We start from the raw sequence: 14,514 nt of genomic DNA, 5'->3' as shown, positions 1-14,514 counted from the left end.
GGTTTTGTAATCCTAACAGAACACACTAGCCTAAGCTGGAGGAAACCCGGCAAGGATCTTTAAGCTATGTGGCCTTTAAACTGTTATTTCTGTGAATTTCACAATACCACCAGGTCTTCCCAAGTTTGCTCAGCTAGTAAATAGTGAGCCAGTAGTTTTCAAACTTCTTTTTAGCAAAATCCCCCCATTTTCTTTCCCAAAAGAAACTACACTGGTGAAAGATTTAAAGTATCTTTTATCAGGATAAATTCTTAAATTCACATTTATAACATTTACTTAATGCCAATCAACGAGGCTTTAAAAACAAAAATAGTAATCGAAGTCATAAAAGGCAATTGCAGTCTTAAATCAGGGTCTACATTAAATTAATTTCTCCTTTTTGTTTCAAGTGTCTGATAATTTATTATCACTTTAAAAGTGGAATTTGAATCAAATATTTGTAAAATCACTGAGGTATGTCATAGAATTCTACAGACCCCAGTTTTAAAATCACTGTTCTTCAGTGCTTTCCCCACTACATCAATGAACTTGTAATGTGACCTTAGATAGGTCCAACTCTCTGAGCTTCATTTGCCTCACCTGTAAAATAAGAAGCTGGACTCCACTTGTTTGAGAATGTGTTGGAAACTATAGAGCACAAATTTGCATACAACTTTGGGGGATGCACTGACCCCACCACTCTGCCTATCCAAAGATTTAGGAACCCCTGGACCAGATAATCTCTAAGATCTTTTTTAATTTCAGCAGTTCTGGGCTCAGATCAGGCTGGGATTTGCCATAGGGGTGGGGAACTTCAGGCCCGTGGGCCATATAGGGCCCTCAAAATCACTGGGTCCGGCCCTGCCAAGGCAACTGCAGGTGGGACTTGAAATTCAATAAATCTAGGAGCTTTTTTCATAGCTAATTTTTAAGTTGATAATTTTGTATGGCCCACAAATGATGTTATAAATATCCAAATGGCCCTGGGCAGAAAAAAGTTTCCCTACCCTTGGAAGGATTCACACTTGCTGATAGGATACAGCCCTTTTCAATCCACCCTATAACCAGAAGAGTTTGTTGAGAAAGAAAGTTGAAACCACTGATACATCTGAGGCTTTAGAAAGCTCTAGAAAGCTAGTCATCACAATGGAACTAGGAATCTACCATTAATAATTCTGGGAAAAAAATAGGCTGGAAGTTAAGTCCTCTGAAAATTACTACAAGACTGTAAGGAACCATTACTATTAATTATTTTCAGCATCTGGCCCCTAAAAAATCTCCAACAAAATGGCTGTCTATTCATCATCTGTTTACCCCCTGCATCCATCCTAGCAACCATGACTTTGTTTAGGGACCTCCCCCTTAGAGCTCTTACTTCAGGGGAAGGGGATTTCAACCCCAGATCCCAGGATGAACCTAATTGTCCCCTGGATAAGTCCCTCCCCCTAGCCCAGGATTCTGTCAGGAATGGTAATGTGACCCCATATGGGCTCTCGAGACCAGAGGAGAGATTTTCTGTGGACTGGGGGACAGTTCCTCCTCTCTTCTGGGAAAACTTCTAGAAACAATCCTTCTCTTCCTCTGGACATTGCCATACATGGGAATGCCTACACACAGTCCACTACCAGGTCCCGAATGGCAGAGCCAGGAGAATCGACAGGAACCCCGGACAGACTCATTGGTTTTCCCCAACCAGGAAGGCCCCCCAAACTCAGCACTACCAGGTAGGAAAGCACACGAGTATGCTGATGGTTTAATTGGGTGTGAGTCAGTTTTCCATTGCTTACAGCCAAAAACAACCTATCTTTACCTCCAAGGATATAGCCTGCTGTGAGCTAGGCTCTTTAGTCTTACAAACAATGGTGTTGTGTTGTTGTGTTTTTTGTTACCATTTTGAGCACTGAATATGGGCCAGGCATTGTACTAACCCTAATCTCCCTCAATCCTCAGGAAAACCCTTAGTGTGCAGGCACTGTTCTTACCCCATTTTGCCGCTAAGGACGCGACCAAGAGTTGAAGTAAGATCACACTGCTGATAAGTGGTGGCGCTAGAATCGGAACCCAGGTCTGACTCCAAAGCCCAGCTTTGAACCACTGTTACACCCCCGCCAGTTAGGTGCTACTTTAATACAGAAGTGCCATTTTGCAGGTGGGGAAACTGAGGATCCTAGAAAATTTTCTATTATATCTCTAGTGCCTTGCACACTGCTTCGCACAACATACACAATAAATACCTGTTGAACTGAACTGCCCGGGGTAGGCCAAGGATCCAAGCCGAGGCCCATCTCTTGCCGAGAGGCGCCCCCGTGGCACCTGTCGTGGCATTTCACAGTGACTTCTCCATTGTAGATGATGAAGTCCAAGGTCTCTCAAAAATTGTTAGGAAAAGAAAATATGTGGTTGAAGCGATAGCGTTCCTGATTCATTACTTTGCCACTGAGAGAAAACTGTGAAGTCCGAGAAATTCAGTTGTTTCTGCAAACTTCTTTTCTCAGGGCATAGCAGAGCTCTCCTGGGCACAGGCACCAATAAATGGAAATTAGCCAATTCACCGCCTTGAATGCCAATTAATGCAAATAAAGAAAGCAGGTTTTGACCTCCCGCAGGCTTTTAGCATGTGAGAGGGCTTTGTCTGGACAGGCCTCCACCTACCTGCCCCTAGCAGAGGCCCTAGAAGCTCCAGGTGGCAAACATAGCTTTTGTTCTAGAACTTGGCACTTGTCAAGTGGATTGCTTTGACCTTGAAAGCAACCATTTGGGGTGAGGCAGGCGGGCGTTACAGGGTCAAGTCCAAACCTTAGCATGGAATTCAAGGCCCTTCACAGACTCTCCGCTTTGAGGTCTAGCACTCCCCGCCTTCTGCTCCAGACACACCAGTCTGTTGTCTGTCCCTGAGGGTGACATCCTCCCTTATAGCTCATCTCTCTACTTGCTGCACACTGCCTGAGATGACTTGACTTTCCCACGTTTCACCCGGAAAATTCCTTCTTCACTACCCTCGTCACTTCTGCGATGAATCCGAACCTCTGCAGGTAGGGCTTGTGGGGAATCTATACTTTTAAAAAGCTCCCTGGTCAATTTGGCTGATCAGCCAGTTTTGAAAACAGTGTAAACACACACACACCCTTCCCACCACATAAACCCTCACACTGGTTTTTGTTACCTCATAACTTGGACGGGAATGGGGCTGGGGGTGGCATGGAACAAAATGAGGAAAATGCAGTGAGAAGAGACTAGAAGAAGGGAGGGGAGGGGAGGGGGTCTGATCCCCCAGCTGTTCCTTGGATGGGTTTGGAACCTCCATGAAGAAAAGGTGTAGAGGCACAAGTTCATGGAAATGTCTAGGAAGGACTTTGTGACAATCGGAGCATGAGCAGAGGGTCAGGGCCCAGGGGACCAAGTGGGGCAGAGAGGAAGTCCCTCTCCCACATCCCAAAGGCTGCAAACTTTGGGAGCCTCCAGGGCCCCTCCTGTGATAGCAGCTGCAGCAGCAGACATTTGTCCAGAGCTTTGGGGTGACTCGTGGGAACCAGAGGGAGCAAGGAAGGTCTAGGCGGGTATTACAGGGCGTGGCAGCCATGAGAATGACCTGGCCAACTTTCTATACAGGGAACGAGCCCTAGCTGCTGGCTTTGAACTGCATCCCTAAAAGTGCTCCGAGGCCACACCTTGCAATGACCGAGTGTCCTGGGGAGATGAGGCCCGCCACACCGCCCCTGGGAGACACACAACTCCTTTGCTGGCTGATTTGACTCTGGCTTAACAACAACTTTGAGTCAAAAAGATATTTGTACACCATCACAGCAGCATTGTTCACAACAGCCAAAAGTGGAAAGGCCCCGACTGTCCGTCACTGGAAAATAAAAATGTGGTATGCAGGTTCCCCCCGCTATCTGAAATTAGGGCTTTCCTAATAAACCTTTCATAAGCAGAAATGGCATAAAGCAGAGTATCCTCTGCTTTACAAAAATTCAAGTTGCACCACTTAGCTTTTTTGAAAGACATACATTAGTACCTGTTTCTGCTAACCAAAGGAAATCCGAAGATTTTTTTGCATAAAAACAGTTACCGTATTAGTGTAGATCTTTCGTAAAAGCGAAGAGCCTAATGTAATCTTTTGGAAAGGGGGGGGTCTACCCATATACAGTAAACGGAATTCTAGTCACAAAAAGGAATAAATTTTTACAAATGCTACAAACTGTATGAATCTTGAAAACATTCTTCTGCTAAGTGAAATAAGCCAGACACAGAGGACAAACATTAGATGAATCCACTTATACAAGGCACCCAGAAAAGGCAAAGGCATAGAGACACAAAGCAGAATGAAGGTTAACAGGGGCTAGGGGAACGGGCGATCAGGAATTCTTGTTTAACAGACAGACTTGATGTTGGGGATTGGGAAAAAGGCTTGGGGACGGCTACACAACATGGTAAGTATATTTAATGCCACTGAATTGTACACTTACAAGCGGTCACAATGATATATATTATATTATGTATAGTTTACCACACACACACACAAAAATGGGGCCATACCATTAAAAAAATTTTCGTTTTTACTTCAGCTCAAGGATTCCCCAGAAGCTCTGCCGAACCTTCCGGGCCTGCCCAGCAAGTGCGATGCTTGGCCACGCTTCTCCCCCTCTCCTGCCCGGGGGCCGGACTCGCATGTGCGTCTGCGGCTCTCCAGCCTCCCCGGTGCCCTCCGTGTCCCTGCACACAGGCAGCTCCCCAGGACCATCCGTGCGCCTTTCATCTCATCTCGGCACCCGCCTCGTGAAGGGCCGGGATGAACACGCTGGGTGAATGAAGCTCCGCTACAGGTGCCCAGGCACCTGGAGGCCCCTCCCTGGGCATCCTCGGAGTAATTACCAGGACGTACTGAGCCACAGCAGGCTGACACACTTCAAAAAAGCTTTTATTGAATTCAATTCCCCAAAGCACAGATACTTGAGACAAGTTTGATAGGACTGTTTTTGCAGGGCTGTTTTTGGCTACTGTAAAAAATACACACACACATCAGGGTGGCCCTGCTATCAGGTCTCTTTGAGGGATGGACAGTTCTAGAAGGCACTGACCAGTGACAGGGGTGGGCCCTGCCCTTCCTCAGGCAGCCAGCTCCGCAAGGGCCCTGTCCAAGGGGTCCACAGACCAGTAGTTGTCATCCCAGCCGAGGAACCAGCCCACGAAAGAGGGAGGCTCAAAGCCTTGCTTGATCATGGTGATGGGGGTCCGCCTGTCACGATTCGCTGGGTCCGTCTCGATATACCGCTTGGCTGCAGACACGCATGCAGGAGAAGGAAACCCAGGACTCCTTAGTGCCTCCCTCTCCCGGGAGAGGCGGTTCAGAGCAGGAGTTGCCTAACATAGGTTTTGGTCCTACTGTCCCTAATGCCCAATCTCTGCACTGGACACCGCTGTCCCTAACAGGCAATGATACTCACATGGCTCTTCCACCACCCTGCCCAGGAACCCAGGAGGGGATGGGGTTACAGCTTAACCTCCTGCCTTAAAAAACCTGGATCATTTTTCTCCTGCTGTCCCCTAGCGGGAGATGTTAAACAATGAGCTTCGGGGGTCCCAGCTTCCAAATCAAGTCCATTCAGCCACCAGCGATCTGCTTTCCATCACCTAAACTCTGCAAGTTCAGTGCCTGGGCCTTCTGGGAACTCATCCTGAAGCAGCTGCTCTGTTCCTTCCTTTCCCTGGCGTGACCTGAGGCTTTCTGAAGGGACTGAGCTGCTCTCTCACCACCCTGGGCAGGGCTCACGGGGGACCGACCATGGATGGGGAAGTCCCCACCCAACTGTCACGAGCTCCCAGACTCTAAGGAAGCTGCTCCCACCCCACCATAAGAAACAGACTTGGATCCTCACCAGAGCTCAAGGCTTCCGTCTTTTCCTCTTCTTGAGAATCCTTTCCGACCCAGACAAAGACCTGCAGGTGAGATGTGAAACAAAAAGTGCATGAGGGGTGCTGCCCAAGCTCACTGCTGGAGGAGGAGTCCCGGGAGGTTCAAGGCGCGGGATGGACAAACCCTTAGCTGACAGAGCCCACAGACGACTAGGCTTTAAAACAGATGTTGCAAATCACTGATCTACAAATGTGCTTTGTTTGCCCACTCACCACTCTATGTTGGCCGGCAATGTCTTTCTAGACAAATTTAATTGCCAGCTGATTACATTAAATCTAGATTTCCAACTTCTCTAGGAAACCTGGCGTATCTGACAAACATGAGCCTTCACTCTCGCGTGGATGAAGCTGAGCAGAGGCTGCCCCTTGAGATGGGAAGTTCCCGTTAGCCTCAGGCTCCACCACTCCTTCATGTCCCCCATCCCAACCTGCTTCACTCATTCACACTGGCAACCAGGTGCCTTGAGTTTGATCCCTCCCTAGAAGTCATGAATTATCCCTTTACAGGCAGTTATCTGTTCAACAAGTGAGTGGTCAAACATATGCTCACAGCTTTATTCATCCAACAAATATTCACTGAGAAAGAGTCTGCTATGAGCCAGTCTGTGTGTCTGAGCCAACGTGGGCCTAAAGCTTGGAATGAGAACAATTCGCCACCGCAACCAGCATTTTGGGTCTTCTGACAAGTTTTGTTACCAAAATATCTATTTAGCTGCTTTTTAGGTATCATCCGTGTGTGTGTGTGTGTGTGTGTGTGTGTAAAATATTTTAAAGAGCACTTGTCATTGATAAAACAGTATTAGACAATAAAATATCATCTCGCTGCTCTTATTCACAAGTGTTCCCTACTACACTGGCCCCTCCATGGCAGGTATGTGTCTGTTTTGCTCATCATAGGATTCCCAGCACGGCAGCATTTTGCTTGGAAGACACTTCATAAAAGTTGGCTGAGAGAACAAATAGACAAACAGATTAAGTAGCCAGTGGAGCAATTAGTGATGGTGGCTGGACTAATCAAGCTGCAAACATTTCGCTCCTCTGCAAACGTGCTGCTCTTCTAACTGGGGATCCCAAGAAGCAGCCCTGAGGGTAGCAGGGAGTCACGCCTGTGTGGCTGCTGCCTGACAACTCTGGGAGAAGCCAACTCGACAGCAAGGGTTACCGACTGCCACCTCCACGGGAACGCAAGCCCTGTAGGGGCAGAGGAGTGTCTTCTTTATCTACTGTGCCTTACCATTAGCTTCCTCACTTCCAAGCTCCAAGAGCCCTTCCTTTGCTTCTATAACTTGTTTCCTAAAATCATTTCTTCTAGGAATACTTTTTCTACCTCTGTGATTTACCAAATAAATGTTCTCTTACGGCTTGGGTCTTGTATCTGAACTCTTTCCTAGCCAGAACCCAAGTACCAAGGTTGCTGAACCCAAGTCCGGTCTGACCCCACCAGACTGACACCCAGTGCCCTTCCCACCGCCTACAACAAACCTACTTTTGCCCGCCCCTGCATGGGCTGAATGCATGAGTGGCATTTTCCCTGCCAAGTCCCACAGGACGGCCTGCCCTGAGATGAAGCAGACACCAGAGTCCTCTAAAGCCTCCAGGAGACCCTGGACAGTTTATGCTCGCATATGATACACTGTTATGTTCAACTTTCTTTACCAGCAGATTTAAATTAAAGTAAAAGTTCACACTCCCTGAAGGCCTGAGAGAGAATGCTGGTCATCTGATTTGGGTTTATATGGTGCTTCGCAGTTTGCAAGGGGATCTTATCTGCATCCCACCTTGTTGGAGTATGCAAGGCGGTACCATCACTCCCATTCTGCGGGTGAGGAAATGGAGGCTCGCAGCAGCTGATGCACATTTCCAGCAATACCTGGCACTGCCTCTTTTAAGTCCTCTGTCAACCACCTGAGAGCTAGAAGTCTAGGTCTTCCCACTACCTCAGGGCCGAGAGAGCCTTCCCCTTCTATCCTTCACCCACCTGGTCCCAGGTGTCCAGAAGCATGACGTCATCAGTGGCCAGGTCTTCCTGCATGAGCTCGCCAGGGACTTCTTCGATCTGGCAAGGAACAGAAGAGATTAGTGAAAGCACACAGCCAGCCCTCCCCCCCCCCCCCCCCCCCCGTAGGCTCCCCACGAGGGAGTTGCAGGACAGCCTCTGGCCAGCAGGGGGCTCCCTCCTCTGTGCTGTGCCATCAGCTCCGCTTCCCCCTGATCTTCCCCCCACTCCCTGGAACATGCCTCCCCAAGGGAAAGCAGGGGCTCACCACAAAACGTCCGATCTTGTTGGAGCAGGCGAAGAGGCGAGGAGGGTGGGCATCCATCTTCTTGTCCTTCAGCCGTGGGGACGTGCGGTAGGGGGCCTTCCCACCCAGGGCCTCCCAGAAGCTGTCTGTGAGAGGAGGCCACACAAATCGCCAACTGACACCACTACCTTGGCACTTATCACACCCAGGGACAAACTCTGCCTGGAGCAACCACTGCTCTCAGTCCCCAACCTCCATCTTAAAATCCCAGGGAGCCAATGAGGGACGGGGCCTGAGAGATTCAAAGGTGAAGGGAGCCCGGAGAGGACAGACTTGGCAGTAGACTCAGCCAGGACTACTTCTGGCTTGAGGCTGACGACAGCGCTGCAGGAATGGGGACAGTTATCCCCACTCAACAGATGAGCCGACTGGGGCTCAGAGAGATTCAGCGACACATTCAACATCACACAGCCAGTACTCGAGTGGTAAAGCCAGGATGCAGATCTTCCCGACTCCAATCCCCGGAGTCTTTCCACTCTACCTGCTCTGTCCATGGGTGACTAAATTTTAAATTCATTAAAATTAAGTACAGTGTAAAATTCAGTTCCTTATCCTCACTAATTCCCACCAGTGACATTTCAAGTGCTCGGGTCTATTAAGCACCAGGCAGGAGGAAGTGGGCTTAAAAGTAAGAGCAGAAAGACTGAGGGCTGGCATAGAAGGATGATCCTGGTCCATATTCTGGAAACAGAGGAGGCCCGTAGCACTTCTGTACACGGAGTCTAAAGATTAGGAGAGACCGCAGCCCTTGCAAGGCTGTTACTCCTACCTGTGGTCTTTCAAGGCTTCCTAGCAAATGGCCACCTCCTCCAGCAGCCTTCCCTGACTGCCCCCGCCCACACTGAGCTCTCCTTTCTCTAAGTCCCAGAGGCCTCTCTCTCACTCACCAGAGCCCTCATTTTCACCCAGCCCACTTTTACTTGTCACACTTTAGGAGACAGGCACTAAGGAAGGGTAAGGACATAAAGCCCCCAAAAGAGAAGGAAGGTAGGGAAACCTAATACCTACAGTCCACGAAGAGCAGCAGGCTCCTCCGCCCCTTGCTCCTTCCTACCTGGCTCGCTGCCTTCTGCCACCTGCACAGGTTGGGCCCGCAGCACCCTGAGCAGCTCCTGGGCCCCAGTCTTCTCTGCCTCGCTGGCTCCTGTACCCACCCAGAGGTAAGCAGCCGAGGGGGTTTTCAGGACAAAGGCATCGTTGGAGTTCAGTGCACCAGCCTTAGGCATTATCTGGGAGAACAGCACTCAATTAACAGGAAACCAGACAACATGCCCTCAGCCCCCTCTCACAGCCCAGGAGACACTGCAACAGGACCAGCTTAGGTGGGGACTTGGGCAAGCACACCCCATCCCAGCTGAGGGCACAGACTTTGGACACTGTGGGGCTTAGTTGACTTCCATGAGTCACTGATGCCCTCTGGCTAGCCAAGGTGATTCTAGAATTCTGGGCTGCATTAACAGAAGTTAAGTGCCCAGAATAAAGGAGGTGATAGTCTCTTTCTCCTTTAGGCTGCTCAGATTGTCCTGTAGGATTATGTTTGGGTGTGTGCCTTCCACCATGAAAGGGATGGTAGCCAACTGAAATGTAATCAGGAACAGTGTCCAGGCTATAAAGACTGAACTACCTGCGAGCCATGAGCTCCCTGTTATGGAAGAGGTACAAGGGGCCCTGGGCATCCTTGAAACACGGGTAACTCTAAGACATACAATCCTGCTGCCAGGGCAGGAAGGCACAAAAAGCTGCTTCTTAACCCCTCACCCAACCCACCCAATCCTGTGCCCAGAGATCTGCCCATCAAGCCTTGGAGGTTTCTGGGATGCCATGTCCTCCTGGGGTCCAGGGCCTAGGTGTTAGTTACCTCAACAGCTCGGGTGGCTCCAGAGCTGCTTGCCCGGACCTGGAAGAGGCGGGTACTGGCAGGGGCTGTCTGCCCGCCCTCGCGGGAGGTGCCACCCTTATAGATGATCATGGGCTTCCCGCCAAACAGGCTCATCAGGTGGGCGGGCTCCTTGCCTTGGACCACACGGCTCTGGCAGGAAGACAGGAGAGCAAGTCAGGGAAGTGGGGGCGCCAGTCGTTCTGTGTGGTACCCAGCCCACCTTCCCTCCATGGTCAGCACAGTCCAGGCCAATCTCCCAAACGAGGCCATCACACTTGTGTGTGTGTGGTGTGGAGCTGACCCCGCAGCACACAGGGCTGGGCAGGGAAAGGGGAGTTCCAGGAAAATTGGAGACGGCCCTGTGGCCTGTGATCCCCCAGGCACTGGCTCAGTCGCTCTCCAATCCCAAGAGGACCTGCCTTGCTGGCCCTGAATCTTGTCCAAGAAGCAAGAGAGCCCATGTTTGCAAATATTCCCTTAAATGGAAGCACAGGGATTGCTCGTGGACATGCTTCCAGGATGATGATGTCAGCTCCAGACACAAAAGCCAGTGGAGCCGTGAGAACAGAACCTTCCATATCTGGAGAGACCACTGCCACACAGCGGGTGCACCCCAGACGCAGGCTGCAGGTCTATTCCAAGATATATCACATCTGCTCCTGCCCAGGTGCCTACTCAGATCCTAGGCGCGACCCTGTGAGCTAAATCTAGGAGGAAATCTCAAGTATGTGTTGGGGGTACTGTGTTCACTCCCCAGTATGACCCTCCACAGCTGGGTTAGAGCTTGGGTCCCAGAGTCACCCTGATGGTGAGAATTCAGGCATGTGCTTCAAGTTCCCAGGTCCTTCCTCTGTAAAATGGGGCGAAGAACGCTATCCCCAAGGCTGTTGTCAGGATCAAATAGGCTAAGACAGCCATTATCCCACTGGGTGCCTGGCACCCAGAGGACACCACTGTCACCAAGTTCAGGGAACCAACCTTTGATCAGGATATAGAGCCCCACCCACTCCAAGTGTAGGATAGAGGAAGGAAAACTCTGTCTCCTTCCCTCTTATCTTCCCAACCTGGCTCTGCTGCCCTCTAGGGGGCCCCACACTGTATCCAGAACAACCTTTCAGACCCCTAAATCACCTCAAATCACATTTATCCTTCAACAACATTCCCTTTTTCTCAGGATCAAGGTCAACATCCTCCCCATGGCATCTGGGTTCTCTGAGCATCTCTCCAGACTCCTATCTTTCTAATACCCAATGCCCCCTCCCACCCCAGGGCCTTTGCACCTACTCTTCCCTCTGCCCAGAATGTGCTTTCCTTCATGTTTTACCTGGTCAACTCTTATCCATTAGGCCCCAGCTGAAAAGCCCCTTCCTCAAGAGGGTGAGGGTACGGGGTGTCCTTCTCTAATCCCATTAGATCCTACCTGGGATCTATATCCTAATACTCAACATGCACGCATAAAGGGCCCTCTATGGGCCGGGCATGGCTCTAAATGCTTTACAAATACTGTTTATCCGCACAGCACTCCTATCAGCAGATAGGTGCTGTTATTATCCCCAGTTTGAGAACAAAGTATAAAGAGGCTAAGTGACTTGCCCATGGTTGCCCACAAGTGGAGTTGGATTCAGCGCATGGGCTGCCTCCATGCCCATGCTCTGAGCTGTTCCACCAGGCTGCCTCTCCTGCTTCTCTCCCGCACATCTTAGTGTTTTCACTCACTGCACACACCACAGCGTGTGATCTGGTCTCGTGTGTGATTATGCACTCATTTGTGTGCATGTCGGCTGAATATCTTTCCGCCCCTTAGACTGGAAACCCCATCAAGGCAGGGGCAGGTCTGTGTGTTTATGGCTGCAGACAAAATGCCAGGCACATGGGAGCCCTCATAAATGTTTATTGGATGGATGGATGGATGGATGGATGGATGAACAGTTAGACAGATGAGTGAAAAGATGGACAAGGCCCAGATGTGACCCACAGAGGCAGTGGACTGGGCTTACCTGGACAGGGGTACCTCCCAGCTCCTCATCCAGCTGAGCAGTCAGGATGGCAGATGCAGCAACCTCGTCCTGAGTGGATTGGGCACCCTGCCTGGAAAAGGAAGAGACACTCAGTACTGGGGTTCACACAGAGTCCTGAGTCTCTCCTTGGGCCTGGGCCTGAGAAACCTACAAATCTCCAGATTACGGGTAATCAAACTGACACCAGAGAGGGCAAGGGATTCTCTGAGGAGCAACCACAGCAATGCTCATAATAGCAAAAGACTGGAATCAATCCAAGTATGCATCAACACGGAATCTGTTAAACAAACTACAGTTCAGGCATACTGCGGAATATTATGCAGCTGTGAAAAAGAGCAAGGAAGCTGGCTGACACAGATTGACCTCCAGGAAGAATAAGTGAGAAAAGCAAAGTGCAGGACAATATACAAAGTATGCTATCTTTTGTGTAAGGAAGGGAGAGAACTAGGAATATAGGGTCATATTTGCTTACATTTGCATAAAGAATTACTGGAAAGGTATACAAAAAGCTAATAAAAGTGGTTACCCTTGGAGGGATGGGGTTGGAGAACAGGAGTGGGAATAAGATTTCTAAATATATACTTTTTTTAAATTCTGTTTTGATTTTTGAGTTACATAAATGTGTTATTTATTTTTAAAGAATTAAAAATAATTCTTCATTAGAAAACATATGGGAGGATAACATCTGTGTACATAGTACTTAGAGTGGAATGGTGGCAGAGATTTTCCGTTGGTTTCTTTCTCCCTGCTCCTTCCCTATTCACCACATCTCTTAATGGCCGAGGAATGTTTTTATAAGAATAGCTTAAAAGTCCTTTCAAGAAGCAAGACAAGCAGTGTTGCCCTTTGGATCTGAGCCTTTCCCAGCAGAGTGCTGTCCCATCTCAGGCCCACATCCCCTTACACATCCTTCAGCCCTGCTCAGCCTCCACCCTTAGTGCCTCCCACATTCCAACCCCACAGCGCGTGGCTACAGACCCTCACCAGTTATAGATGATCTGTCCCTGACGGCCGCCGTGACGGTAGTTGTAGAGGATGATGTAGCTGTCACCACCATAGAACTGCCCGTACGTGGCAGGGTCCACCGGCACTTTGTTGGAGCCTTCAATTCTCCAGATCTGCCAGAGCAAAGCCGCGCTCAACATGGTGCGGCACCCCACCCCCAGTTCATGCCGGCTGGGAAACCGCACTGTGTTTCCAGCATGGGACAAGCTTTTCCTAGGTGACTCCGCCTGGGCTCAGACTGAAGTGAAATAATGTACCCAAATCACAGAGCCACTCGGATCCAAACCCAGGTGTCCCGCTCCTAATCCTTTTAACTGCACCCCTGCCCCGTCCTGTACTTCCTCCTCGGGGGGATCAGCACAGGGACTGGTGGCTGCACGGCGGTATACAGAATGTGCTTTTAGTGAGCACAACCCTAGTGAGGGCTGAGGGCACAAGCAAACATAGGGCCCGATCCAAATCAGCCTCCATCCTCTTAGAGGTTGTGTGACCTGGGACAACTTGCTTAAACTCTATGAACCTCAGTTTCCTCATCTGAAAAATGGGAGTAATAAGAGTACCTACCTGGGAAGGTTGTTGTGAGGATCAAGTGAGTTTATTCATGGAAGTCTAGCACAGAGCCTGACACACAGGGTGATAGCTCTGTAGTATGGCAGCTACTCTTATTATTAGAATTATTATTGTTGTTATTACTAACATTACCATTATCTGTATCGCTATTGAATTGTCTGAACATCACAGATCACCTCCAGAGGCAGGGCCATCACTAGGTGACCTCAAAATGATCCCTGTTGGCAGATCTCTTTTCAGAGCTCTGGTGACATGGTTTTCCCAGATAGTCCTGAAGCCCTGCAGCGCCACCTGGTGGTGCTGCACAGACACTGCGCTCTTTAAGTCCCAGGAAACAGAAGCTCAGAATCTCTGAACCTTGAAAATTCTTGACGGTGATGGAGTAGCACTTAACCCTGTTTTACAGGTTACGAAACTCGCCCAATGTCACACAGCCAGGCTGCCAGGGCTCTTTCCACACTGCCCTACCCTGAACATTGTCACTGCATTGGTAATAATACCAATGACACAAACGAGAATAAATAAAAATTAACCTTTTTGCTATTTCTATCATGTGGAATGGAATCCATGTTTGCTGGAAGCAGATTCTACCTCATAAACATCTCTGAACCCCACCCTACTCTTCTTCATCTTGACTGTGACCTCCCTGGTCTCAAGGTTACCTTCTCTTCCCCAAGCTATTATAAAAATCTCTTTGTGGAACGTTTCTCTTCATTTTCCTGCCTCTAATTCATTTTCCCAGAGAGTTTTGAAAGCACAGAACTGAGCCTGTCACATTTCTGCTTTTAAAGAAAAAAACCCTGCCCAGCCAGGCTTGGCTCAGCGGTTGAGCGTCGACCTAGGATTC

At 49.4% G+C, this 14,514-nt stretch overlaps 1 protein-coding gene across 4 annotated transcripts in view; it reads right to left on the bottom strand.

The window, feature by feature from the left end:
• Positions 1-4,879: 4,879 nt before the first annotated feature.
• Positions 4,880-14,514, bottom strand: part of GSN (gelsolin) — a 51,519-nt gene continuing 41,884 nt past the window's right edge. For all 4 annotated transcript variants that reach the window (XM_081151805.1, XM_081151806.1, XM_081151804.1 and 1 more), the window contains 8 exons: positions 13,077-13,210; positions 12,072-12,162; positions 10,054-10,224; positions 9,250-9,424; positions 8,157-8,281; positions 7,871-7,948; positions 5,856-5,916; positions 4,880-5,255 (listed from right to left, as the gene is read on the bottom strand). In XM_081151805.1, coding sequence (XP_081007931.1) covers positions 5,086-5,255; positions 5,856-5,916; positions 7,871-7,948; positions 8,157-8,281; positions 9,250-9,424; positions 10,054-10,224; positions 12,072-12,162; positions 13,077-13,210 — 1,005 coding nt within the window. In that variant the 3' untranslated portion in view covers positions 4,880-5,085. The remainder of the gene's footprint in view (positions 5,256-5,855; positions 5,917-7,870; positions 7,949-8,156; positions 8,282-9,249; positions 9,425-10,053; positions 10,225-12,071; positions 12,163-13,076; positions 13,211-14,514) is intronic.

Source organism: Miniopterus schreibersii (genome assembly GCF_964146895.1).
Source record: "Miniopterus schreibersii genome assembly, chromosome: 11".
Taxonomy (NCBI): Eukaryota; Metazoa; Chordata; class Mammalia; order Chiroptera; family Miniopteridae; genus Miniopterus; species Miniopterus schreibersii.
This window is presented reverse-complemented; position numbering and strand designations above follow the sequence as displayed.